At 40.6% G+C, this 13,484-nt stretch overlaps 1 protein-coding gene across 1 annotated transcript in view; it reads left to right on the forward strand.

Annotated features, from left to right (window-relative positions):
• The window catches only part of hspb7 (heat shock protein family, member 7 (cardiovascular)), a 35,017-nt gene extending 22,250 nt beyond the window's left edge, over nt 1-12,767 (forward strand). The window contains exons 2-3 of the mRNA XM_036213957.1: nt 12,037-12,161; nt 12,315-12,767. Coding sequence (XP_036069850.1) covers nt 12,037-12,161; nt 12,315-12,494 — 305 coding nt within the window. The 3' untranslated portion in view covers nt 12,495-12,767. The remainder of the gene's footprint in view (nt 1-12,036; nt 12,162-12,314) is intronic.
• The last annotated feature ends 717 nt before the right edge of the window (nt 12,768-13,484 follow it).

Genomic DNA, 13,484 nt, shown 5'->3' on the forward strand with positions numbered 1-13,484 from the left:
TCATTGTTGGAGTCTTGATCACATGTCATCAATCTGACCAATCAGAAGTGGCTAACGTCCTCACTTCCTTGTTTTGATTCGGCTCATAAAGTCTCTCAGTTCCAACAAAAATAACAGGTAAAGCTCGTGTTTAGCGGTGTAGCTTCCAGCGGGATCCGACGTCAGACAGTTTAAAAAGTGAACAAAAGAATGAAGCCCAGAGACGACAGTATGCCGGCATCTGCGTGAGTTTATGCACTACAGCCCCCATGATGCATTGGGTTAAGTGCGCGCGCTGAGCGCTGGGTGGAAGGGGAGGGGCTTAAACGTTCAGCAGCGCAAGAGCCAAATAGGGAGAGAGATAGAGAGAAAACATCAACACAAAATGTAAAGAAAATGAAAAGAAAAAGAAGATAAAAACTGGAATCATTTGACTTTTCTTGATAGTATGAAGGAACAGTCTGCAGGAAATATTCTATATGTATATATATTCTGTATATATTTATGGCTCCACAATCAACCTGTCCAGACACCTGAGAACTGAGAGAATCTTCTCTAAAACAGAGCAGATCATCACTGAGAGAAGAGAAACCAGATTACATCGACAAAATTGAAACTTTTTTGCCTTTCTTAATGTCAATGTGAATAAAAGTCTTGATTTAGTGGTTTTTGCACAATTTAATTTGTATTTGGGTTGTGGTTGCAGAGTTTTGTGTTGTTCACTTCAAATGTGTTTAAGAAGAAAAAAAGCTTAAAATCCGTAGAGTTAAAAACTGAATAGTTAATTGTTAGTTCTTCTATCATTAATTTTGTACATTCTATCTGGAAGGTATAAATAACAGCATATACATAATTTACACTATATGAATAAAAACATATTTACATCATGGATTTTGTGCATAAACTTATCTAGTAGTTTATAATGAATCAAACAAACCAAACAACAATCTAAAAAACCATTTGGTAGCCAAAAGAGCCGCTGTTTTAGGAAAACGAATGCAAAAGAACTGAATTTTGAGCCAGAATTCACTATCACTATTGTGGAGGGAAACAAGAAAAGAAAGTTGTTTTTACTTTGTCTGATAGTTTTGGAAGTATTTAAAAAAGAGGGAAAAAAACATTCATAAAAGCTGATTATTTAGAAGTATTTCTTTTTAGATTTTTTCTTAATCATTCATTAATGATAATAAATGTAGAGTGCTTTGACGAGATTTACGTTTAACTTGAGCAAATTGATTAATGATGCTTCCCAATTATATAAAACAGTAGATTGTGGAGGGATTATACATAATACAGACTAATTTTTTTTACCTTTTTGGATGCTAGTGTGCCGCAGGATTTTTCTCATGGAAAAAGTGTACCTTGGCTCGAAAAAAGGTTGAAAAACACTGCTCTAAACACAGTCACAGTGAAACAGAATGAACTAATATCAGTCAGAATGTGATGAACATCAGGTCTGAAGAGGTTAAACAGACTGATGCTGCCTCCTCTTCTACTGACAATCCAAACTAAATACTGTCATGTTCTTTCAAAGATAAACTAATTTTCTTAAAAGATTTGGTTTAAAGATATTCACATGTATTTTAGCATAAACAAGATGAATTATTTTATTTTGTGTGTTTAGCTCATCTTTACAGAAACAGCGCATGAACAAATATTTTTGAGTGAAATCGATTTTCTTTTCCTTACAATTACAGTTTGGATTAATGGGGACGTCATTTCCATTTGGCACCAGAAGGACAGTGCAACTCGACGAGGACCCACATCACCTGGTTCAGCGGAGGCAGACGATGGTGAACATCTTTTATTTTTAATTCTACAAGGAAGAGCAGCTCCTGGTTCTCTCATCACGGTAGAGGACGTGAACGGGCGACGTCTGGAGCCTGGAGCTGTCATTGGGATCAGAGAGAACGTCCAGCGGCTGCAGACTCTGCAACCCATCACTAAACTTTCCTTTTCCTTCATTTCTTACTGATTTTTTTTTTCAGTAGATAGAAATGTACTCTTTAGGATCATTTATTAGGTTATTTAATGTAGCAGTCCACCCTTGGAAACAACTATGATAACCATGTTGACCATTTGGTCACCCAACTTTTATGTGGAGTGCCTTTTCTCAAGATAACGGAGTCCTCTTCCAGCAAGGGGGCCATAAAGTTGTCTGAAACCTCTATTTCCCACTTGGATGTTAAGTCATTAAACCGGGCCAGAACCCTGACTATTTTGCATTCCAAACTCTGGTTAAGTTCAGCCTGTCAACTTCAAAGGAGCTTTGGTTCCAGCAGGTTGACCCCCCAGAGAGTCTGCAAGCATTCCCGACAGACACTCAGAGTCCTTTGTTTGAAACACGTGACCTTTCGTAACTTTTCTTATGTTTTAAAACACAGGACTTTTGTTAATTGGATCTAACATGTAAAACATCTCTTCACAGCTCCAGGAAAAATTGTCTTTTATTACATGTGTGTAACAGTCAAGGCCCCCAAATGAAACAATTTTGTTTCCAGACCCCGGGACAAGGATTCATTCACTAATAAAAGTGTTGATTACTCCAATCATTCTGATTGGTTACCTCTCAGCCAACCCCTGGGGAGAAGTCCGCTCCCAGGGCCAGAAGAAGTTATTAGATCAGATACACACAGACTGAGAAGAAGAACAGAGACAAGCAAGAGACTGACAACTTAGAACAAAGGAGAAAACTTTAAACATTTTAGAAGTTCCGAGAGGAGAAAACTTCTGCGTATGCTTAGAGTTTTTGTGCAACCTTTTTCTCCAATTAATTTCGTAAATAGAACCTTCAAGTCATTTTAACGTTCGCATAAAATCAAATTTTTCTTTTTTTCTTAATTCTTAGGGACCAAATAATTATTACGTTTTTTTAGCCCGGCCAGCTTTGAAACTTTTAATTTTGGTTGCTACCCTTTTTGTGGATAACCTATTCTCGACCACCTGAGACGAAGTTAACAGAAATTGAGCAGAACTGAACCGAATCTTCCTGTGGGTCAAGATTCGAACTCCTTCGCTTGGCTGGGATCTCGGTCAGAGTCACGCCTCGAAGCTCTCCAACGAACGAGGGATTTCCACCTGGGCCCGTCGGATCGAACGGAACCAGATCTCCAGACCGCTTGGTGAGGAGTTTCCTTCTCCAAAAAGTTGCTGTTTGTGGTCAGAGTTAGATGTCTGCTCATTTAGAATCTTAGCTGTTAAATTCCTCCTTTCACATTATAAACACCTCCTCTCTGCTCTCCTAAAACGTTTATTACATCTTAGAACATACATTTACACACACACACACATCCTCAGCCTAATTTACATAATTTTACTTTGTTTTATTCTTTATTTTATCTTTCTTTATTACTTTTGCTAGTTAATGAAAGTTTACTTCGATCTTTTACCTCTGAAAGTTATAATCAATTCTGTGCTTTTATACTCAATAATCCTGTTTGTTAATCCAATTTTATACGATAAATAATCATTGATGTAACGTCGTTGTTTTATCTCATCATTTTTTTTGTTCATTGAAGACGTCCCTTCAAAGAGTAAAGACACTTACACTGAAGTGAGAGACTGATTAATTATTACTTATTGATTAGAAGTAGCAGATGATCATTAATGAGTAATATTTTCCTTCATTACGAAGGTGGTGCCCCGAGGTTAATTTGATACAATTTTCAATTAATAAAATGAATAACTTCAGTTAGATTTGGAGTTGAATATTTCATATTCACCCTAAACTGCTACATGTGTGTAATAAAACCTTTAATCCTAACAGAGGAAGATTCACAACTACTTTGAGGTTAAAATCCATGAATAATCACTGTGTAACCATCAAAGCTTGGAGAATTGATTTTCTGTGTTTATGTGGACTTTGGGAAGCATTTTATGTGCCACATACAGGATTCATACACACATAGGGTTGTCCAAACTTTGTTTGATAGAAACCCATTTTGTTGTTAATTCAGCATTAAGAATAAACACATCCAGAGACCAGAATAAAGTTACGCCCCTGATATTTGCATATCTAGAGCTCAATGGGACATGCAAATTACCTCCAATCGTAAAACACCTCAAATCCCCACGGATTGGGCGATTCTGGCCCTGCCTCTCAAATTCAAAACCCTGGCGCGCACGCCAGAGAGGGGGCTTCTCTTAGGCTTCTCACACCTTCTCAGAGCTTCTCAGGCTACACGCTCTCCAGCCATGGGCCTAACACGCCCCTCACAAGTCAACATGGCCTGACAAGCCAGAAGCCAGAAGAGGAACAGAACAGAAACATCATAAGTTCTTCCAGTCTTAAGATCACGTTTTTTTTCATGCACTTTCTTCCTTTTCAACATTTTTGTCTCCAGTTTATTTCATAGACTGATTCCAACATTTTTACAATTTTTGATGCCTTTATTTTGAAACTGATTTTTAACGCTAGACCAGGCATGTCAAACATACGGCCCGCGGGCCGGACACGGCCCATTGGATGATTTAATCCGGCCCGTCATAAATTTCTGAGTATGTCAAAAAAAGAAGCGAGTCACTAGCTCATTTCTATCAAAAGTTATGATTTTTTAAAATAAATACAAACCAAATGCTCCCTCCGGCCGCTAGAGGGCAGTAAATGTGTTAAAGAGCTCACGTCCAGCATGCGGCACTGACACGAGTTAGTACCAGGCGTCCGAAGGCACCGGATCGTCCAGATTTGGATAAATATAAAGACAACATAACAGATTTGCTGCGAGAGTTTGAGCGGAGGTTTCAGGTTTTCAGTGAACTTGAGAACAAATTCGGCTTTTTTCGCTCGCTATTTACAGTGAAGCCTTCTGATGTGCCAGCTGACATTCAGCTCGAGCTTATTGACTTGCAGTGCGATTCCGCTATAAAGGATAAATTTGGGTCCGTGGGATTGGATACGTTGTATCAGTATCTTGTGCCAGGTTACCCCAAATTAACAGCCGTGGCTGCAAAGGTTCTCTCCATGTTTGGGACTACTTAAGTTTGTGAACAGGTGTTCTCTGTGATGAACAATAATAAAACAAAGCAGCGCTCAAGGTTAACAAATGAACACTTGAATGACATTGTTAAATGTGCTGCTACTCAGGATTTGACACCTGATATCGACGCACTTGTAAAGGCAAAAAGATGCCAAGTTTCAGGAGCCAGCAGCAGCAAGTAGACTGCAGGAGTGCAGTGAGAGAGAGAAAAAAGTGTGATGACATGACATTTGTTTACACTCATAAATACAGATCATTAAAAATAAGATTAACCTGGTTTCATATTAAAGACAATTAATATTTTGCAGTATATTCTCAGCTTCAGTAGGCCCAGCCTAGTAGTTTGAGCTGATGTAGTCTAATCTTATTGCCCATGCACTGCTAAAACTTTTATTTGGTATTTTTATTTATTATTATATATTTTTATTTATTATTATTTCAAAGCAGTATGATAATTAAGGCAAAACATTTTTTTTTCATAGCTCCCACTTGAGTTTGTTTAGCGTGGTGAGTTGGTTCAGGTGTAAAACTGCATTCACTCAACTGTTAAAATAAACCAGTTGATGACACATCAATGCCAAACATGAAAATCATTTTTTTCTCCATTGTTTGTGAATAAATGTGTTGTGCTTAGAAAAGATCCCTTGTCATCCGTGATTATAATATGTAGGGTAGGCTACAAATTTAGGCTGAATGATAAAGCATAGTACTGAAAAACAAAGCTAAATAGTTGGAGTTGACATTCTTTTACTGATCCGGCCCACCTGAGAACAGAAAGTCTGGATCCGGCCCCAGAGCCAAACTGAGTTTGACATGCCTGCGCTAGACTATTCGATAAGTTTCATTGTCCGGCCAGCTTTGCGACTTATACTTTTTGGTCACAAAACGGAATAGAGAAATCGTTCAACTACCCCAGAAGCTAAGTGACTGAACGGAGCAGAACCAGCAGAACCGCAGGTTCCCTTTCCTTCTACGCCTGGCTGCAGATCTCCACGGCTGTCCTGAAGCATCCAGTCAGGAACGGGATCAACCACCCTTCCTGCCAGAGCAGACCCAGATCTCCAGACTGCTTGGTGACAAGTCGAACTTCGCTCATACAGTCAACTGCTGGTGGTTAGAATAAAGATTAACTATTTTTGCAAGAGTAACATCTTTGCCCCGTTTGAATTCCTCCTTTTAAGGATAGCTTATTCTCAGCTCAGTAACGACACCTATTTTTATGCACAACACACATTTAATGCATCCACACACTTAGCATTTCTCACCTCAATATTTCATGTCTTTTCTTCTCATTTATCTCTTTCTAGTTATTAGTTGAAAGCTATATTCTGTGTTCCACACATGTTTCTTGCTCTCCATGCTTTTACGTCCAGTATTTCTGCTTGTTTAACCTCATGTTATTCAATAAATATTCAAAAGGACGTCGGTGTTCAGATATCATTATTTGTCTTCTTTGTGGTAAAGTCCCTTCAAAGGTAAAGACACTTGCGCTAAAATTGAGAGACTGATTAATTGATTACTTTATTGATTAGAAGTAGCGGCTGATCATTAATGAGTAATATTTTCCTTCATTACGAAGGTGGTGCCCCGAGGATAATTTTATTAAATTTCAGTTTAATAAAATTTACCCCAAGAGTCATCTTCATATGTTAAAATTAGAATTTTACTGCCTTAAAATGTAAATGCTGAATTGTGGTGGTGGTGAGTGGATTATAAATCCACTCACCACCAGATGCAGACCTGAAAAGGAACATACAGATAATTTGTTAAAAATTTAGTTATATGTTCTTATTAACTGAAAGTTTTCTGTCTTCACATTTTAACTTCACATGAAGAGGTTCTGGTGTTACTGTAGCAGATCTGAATCATGTCCTTATATGTTATAACTTTTTTATTAAAGAAAAGAACTATCAATAAAAATACTGAGGAAACATTGTTTTTAAACTTTAAACATAATAGATATTAATGTTGCTGAGAATAAAAATAAATCGAATTACTGGAACTAAAATAATCATAATATACATTAATGATTTATTTCCGCCAAATATAAAGTTATTATTTTAGTATTTACCGGAGAAAAGACACCAGATGACTCCCAGAGAGCGTTAGAACAGTTTACAGCACGGCAGCAGGACAAAAACTTTAAGCACCAGGCATTAAAGGGGTTTATTAGAGGGCTGAAAATGAGGATTTAAACATGGGAGTCAATGGGAATTTGCTCACTCTAAGCACCAGTCTCTCTGGTCAGTGCCGGTACTGCAGCGTTTTGTTACTTCCTGGTTGGCTTCACGTTCCGCCTGCCAGTGTTGGGGGTTGGGAGCAGCCCACACACAGAGCGCGTAGCTCGATGTTCACAGCAGAGCCGCCCTCCAGTGCGGATATGCGCCGGGCTGCACCACCTGACGTTCGCCGCGAGCCCCCGCCTTTTGTCTTTCCACTCTCCGCCTCACTCCCGTCCACACACAGAAGCCCAAAACCCACAACCAGACCACAGAGAGTTAGTCCATCCAGCAACGTCTCGTTGAAGCACACGACGCTGCACTCCCCGAACTGCGCAGAAAGCTCACTGATCTGAAGCTGTCGTCCAGCTCCGGATCCCCCCTCCAGCTCCGCAGCCCCCTCTTCTCACCTGGATCTCCCCGGAATATCCAGTGTCTCCCCACAGAGAAAGGCGATACCGCGCATAGCCATGAGCCAACCATGGGTGCAAAATGGGAGATGTTGCCGAATCTGTTGGGTAGGGCAGGGCCGAAAAAAGTCCCGACAAAAAAGAATAAAGGCAACAAAAATGTATCGACAGAATCGGGCCAAGCTCCAGCTACCAAAACAAAACAAAGCAAAACAAAACAAACAAACAAAAAAAACAATACCACAAAAGAAAGGATGCCACGACAGGCAGCTGCTTGAACAGCGCCAACAGCCCACTGAGAACAAACTTCCAGAAAACCTTAGATCTGCTGAAACACTCAGTGTATTTAAATCCAGGTTAAAGACTCACCTGTTCTCAGCTGCATTTGACTAATATGTATTCAATAGTTTACGTCCGCACTGTTTATCTACGCTTGTTTTAAATTAAAATCTTTTTACTTTCTTTTAATTTTATTTTAATGATCACATTTTTATTATTTCTTTTGATTGTTTCTTTTAATGTTTTATGTAAAGCACTTTGAATTGTCTCTGTACATGAAATGTGTTATACAAATAAACTTGCCTTGCCATATGTGCAGGCAATCCCTTGGAAAAGAGAACTTGATCCTGATGAGTCTCTTATCTGATTGACTAAAGGGTAAACCAAAGTCAATCTCACTGCACCTTGCCTTACTTGTTGGAGGTATTTGGCTGTTGCAGCTTTCCTTGTTGCCTGTTCCAGGTTGCCATTTGTCTGTGGAATTCCAAGGTACTTGCCTGAATGAAATCCTGATGTCAGTACTAGGGATGCAATGATATAGTTTGCTCACGGAAAGAAAAGAATCAGCAGTTTGAGCAGAAATCAATGCTACGAGTTCTGCAGGTCAGAATTGGGTCAGGTTCACATCCAGCGGGTTTTTTATTTAGAGTGCACATTTCACATTTTGGTTGAATTAAAGGGTCAGACATGCGTAATCCCACAGTTCTCAAAGTCTTTCATGGATTTTATTTCCAGATTTTATTTCTGGTCCGGTGGTCCAAGTGGTTTCACAAAGTTTCTGGAGTTCAGAATCCACTTGCTGTGGATCTGTTTCCTCAATCGTAGGAGCCTTGCGTGCTTCGCCAGATCAACATAATATTTACACAGATGATCATTAAAGGCCTCGTGCAGTGGCAATTTTTTTTTTTTAATTTAGAAAGTCAATGGAACTTGGAAAACAAATCTGATAAAAATATTCACTTAAAATGATCCAGCGCGATTTTATTGATCATTTTATGGTCGTGCACAGCTTTAAATTTGGGCGATAGGTGGTGATGGGCGGGGGCTGCGCGTGACATCACTTCGGGGATCCCAGAGTGTAAACAACAATGGCGGACGGTTTGAGAAGCGACGTAGACCACGATTTAGCCGATATTTCTTTGGATGAAGGTGATGAGCCTTCATCAAACACGGGAATTTTAACGACACAGGGTTCGGAGGGTGTACAGCCCTACCAGTTTGAACCGGAGGTTTTCTCATCTGAGGATACAGTCGAGGGGGGCCTGGAAGAAAGAGTCACCAAGGCGTTGAATTCGTGAGGAAGGTCATGGGCAGGGGAGGAAAGCAGGTTTCCATGACAACGGGCTCAGTTTCTCACACCTTCGGCGGATTGTTTTGGTGCAGTCGGGGGGGTTCCTGATTAGAGATGTTTGTTTACTCGCAGACAGACACAGCTTCTGTCTGCCTGCTGAAAGTCCAGGTGCTGCGTTATGGCGGAGGACTCAGTCCTCAATACTTGTAAACATGAATATAATAAACTCCAACAATCTAAGCTGTGCTCTTTAGTCTCGACAGCCTGCAGTAATGCACTCTTTACTCAGTGTGAGGGCCGTCATGTAATGAAGTTACATACAGATAGCTCTCTGTTGTCCAGGAACTCCAGCTATACGTGGAAAGTTTTGCGGTTTTACTAAGTTGTCTTCTAGCTCTTTGTGCACTTGTTCATAAAGCACAGGTATATACACTGCTCACAAAAATTAAAGGAGCACTTTAAAGAAACACATTAGATGATAAAGGGCGTACACTTGTATAGCGCATTCTACCCTCCTTCGAGGGCCCAAAGCGCTTCGCAGTCACAGACCCATTCACACACACATTCACACACTGGTGGTGGCTCCGCTACCGAACACTGGCACCAACCTCCCACCAGAGGCAATTCGGGGTTCAGTGTCTTGCCCAAGGACACTTCGACACATGGGCGGGAAAGGCGGGAGTCGAACCTGCTCGCTTCTGATCAGGAGTCGACCGCCCTACCACTGCGCCACGGCCGCCCATCAGATCTCAATATGAAGTTGGTTATCTATACAAATAACGACAGGGCAGTGTCTTAGGAACAAAAGGATGCCAAGTCATTTAATGGAAATAAAAGTTTTCAGCCTACAGAGGGCTCAATTGTGTAGACACCATAAAATCAGAGTGAAATGAAGATGTGGGAGGCTAGTCCATTTTTTCCAAAACGTCATTTCTGCAGCTCAAAATGCTTTTCAGTATCTTGTGTGGCCCCCACCAGCTTGTATGCACACTTGACAAAGTCGCGGCATGCTCCTAATGAGACGACGGATGGTGTCTTGTGGCATTTCCTCCCAGATCTGTGTGAGGGCATCCCTGAGCTGTTGTACAGTCTGAGGAGCAACCTGGCGGCGCCTAATGGACCCAAACATAATGTCCCAGAGATGTTCTATTGGGTTTAAGTCAGGGGATGGTGAAGGCCATTCAATTGTTTCAATTCCTTCATCCTCCAGGTACTGCCTGCATACTCTTGACACGTGAGGCCGGGCATTGTCGTGCATTAGGAGGAAACCAGGACCTACTGCACCAGCGTAGGGTCTGACAATGGGTTCAAGGATTTCATCTGGATACCTTATGGCAGTCAGAGCACCATTTCCTAGGCAGTAGAGGTCTGTGCGTCCCTCCATGGATATGCCTCCCCAGACCATCACTGACCCACCACCAAACCTGTCATGTTGAACCACGTTGCAGGCAGCATAACGTTCTCCTTGTCTTCTCCAGACTCTTTCACGTCTATCACAGGTGCTCAGGGTGAACCTGCTCTCGTCTGTGAAAAGTACAGGGCGCCAGTGGCGGACTTGCCAATTCTGGTGTTCTTGAGCAAATGCCAGTGGAGCTCCACGGTGCTGGGCAGTGAGCACAGGGCCCACTACAGGACGTGGGGCCCTCAGGCCACCTTCATGAAGTCTGTTCCTGATTGTTTGGGTAGAGACATTCACACCAGTGGCCCTCTGGAGGTCATTCTGTAGGGCACGAGCAGTGCTCAGCCTGTTCCGCCTTGCACAAAGAACCAGGTATTGGTCCTGCTGAGGGGTTGAGGACCTTCTACGGCCCTGTTCAGCTCTCTCAGAATAACCACCAGTCTCCTGAAATCTCCTCCATGTTCCTCCATGTACCATCCTGGAGAAGTTGGACAACCTGTGCAACTTCTGTAGGATTAAGGAATCGCCTCATACTGCCAGTAGAGATAATTATCAAGCCAAAATCAGCACGAGTGGAAAACCAGCCAAAAAAGATCAAGAGGGAGAAACTTGAAATGACCTCCACATGTAACACCAGTCCTGTTTGGAGGGTTTTTTAAATGTTGCCGCTGAAGTGCACCTGTTGTTAATTCCATGAACACCAATACAGCTGAAATTGATTAATGAGGGCCTCAACTGCTTAACTAACCAGAAAATTATCAGACAGGTTTAAATTCAATTTATGCCATATTTCAGGCGGAAGTTCTTGTGTCCTTATAAGGTATAGCAAAGTGGGTTCACACGTTTCGTATCTGTCCAGCTTCTACATCCTGTTTTCCTGCCTTCTGCAGGGTAGTGACCTTGGTTCTCACGGGAAAGGGAACAGCTTTGAATCTCAGCTGATAATATTTGAACATCAGGAGAAACATAAAATATGTTCTGCAATATGAAAATCAGGAGAATGCACAATATTTTCTACATTTCAAAGGTGGTTTTCAACAATTTCATTGAGTTTGCATTAAACGCAAACTGTAGGTGTGGCTACCACAGATCCCTGGAAAAATCTTATACACCAGTCCAGAAAAGATAACAAGTGATCCTTAAAAAGTAGTGTTAGGGTTTTTGGTTTAATCAGATTTGAGTTCCATCATTGACATGTTCAAGATGAGGCCTGCCTTCACCTAAAGGCAACTGAGATTACCTGGTTAGAGAAAATGAATGCTTTAATGGAAAAAATATGAGAGGAACATTTTTTATCCTGGAAGGTATTTTAATCTAAACAACCATTACTGGTACCAGATTGTTATATTTCAGAAACAAATATACATAAAATACAGTTTGTAGAGAAGGCTGCAAATGATATAACAGTCACTCTAAGAAAAGAAATATTATATTTTTTAATTTTTTTCATTTTTGTCTAAAATCCTTCTTGTGTGGTATTCAGGTGGGCCTGGAAAAATCAAAACCCTTGGGGACACATACCAGTTTACAGTTGATGTGCGAGACTTCTCTCCTGAAGATGTTATTGTTACTACATCCAACAATCAGATAGAGGTTCACGCAGAGAAGGTAAGCACTGCAGAACATTTAGTTTGAATGGATTGTTGTGACTGTGGCTAAATCTCAAACAAAAGGACTGTAATGTTAATCAGAATGTTTTATTGGAACTGTTATGTTCATTCACAATATGCCAAGTCCTTATTAACCATCTGTGCTTTGTAGCTGGCTCAGGATGGTTCAGTAATGAACACGTTCACCCATAAGTGCCAACTACCAGAGGATGTGGACCCCACCACTGTGACGTCATCGTTGGGCCCTGAAGGGACCTTGACAATTAGTGCACAGAGGAACCAAGTCAAGCACGACATTATACAAACGTTTCGCACTGAGATCAAAATCTAGAAAGATAAAATTCCTCGACTCAGATCCATTACATCAATCTTTTTGTTCCTACTATCTGTATTATTTCTTATTTGTTTCAACCTCTATTCAGTGAACTGTTCCACATCTACCTTACAACAGCAATGGTTTTTGTTGCCCATTGTGTTGTCAGTTTCTTTGCAAATATTCAGTCTGATGCAGCAGGAAAAGCTTTTATTGGCCAAACTATAATCACTAGCCACATTATTAGGTCCGCTTAGCTAGTACAGGGTTGGACCGTCTTTTGCCTTCAGTACCGCCTTCATTCTTGGTGGAAGAGATTCCACAAGGTTCTGGAAACATTCCTTCGAGAGTTTGGTCCATATTGACATGACAGCATCACACAGTGGCTGTAGATTTGTCAGCTCAACATCCATGATGCTGATCTCCTGTTCCACCACATCCCAAAAGTTCTACTGGGTTCTAGAGAGTATGGACAGTGGTGGTTCTACACTAAATTACTCCCTGGGCGAGACCCACCCCAGGCGCCCCACCTCCCCCTCCACCCAATTGAGTCAAAACTGAATTTTGTTTGTCCGTGTCAACGGCCATGTTTAATACAATTACAATTGAAAACACGATACAAAACACATTTAACACAATTCTGTGCAGCATAGTAACAGGTATCAGTAAAATAAAAACTAAAAAACATTCAATATAAATAAAACTATATAAATATTTCAATAGTAAAAAATAACATCCATGATTTGAAAATCTAAATTAACATGCCCTATATTGATCTCTACTTCAGAGAAGAACAATCAGTCATGGTTGCTGTCTTCAATCCACTGATTGGTACATTTTTAGTTATGACTGGGTACAACATCCACTGTCTACCAGCCATATTAGATTTCTACGAGCCAAACATTTTTCTAGTAAAAGAAATGTAATATTATTTTAACAAACTACACGTCTTTTTTCTGAACCTTTTGATGAACACATACTTTACTTTAAAGCATCAACTTCAATCAA

The sequence above is a fragment of the Oryzias melastigma genome, linkage group LG10, assembly GCF_002922805.2.
Source record: "Oryzias melastigma strain HK-1 linkage group LG10, ASM292280v2, whole genome shotgun sequence".
Classification (NCBI taxonomy): Eukaryota; Metazoa; Chordata; class Actinopteri; order Beloniformes; family Adrianichthyidae; genus Oryzias; species Oryzias melastigma.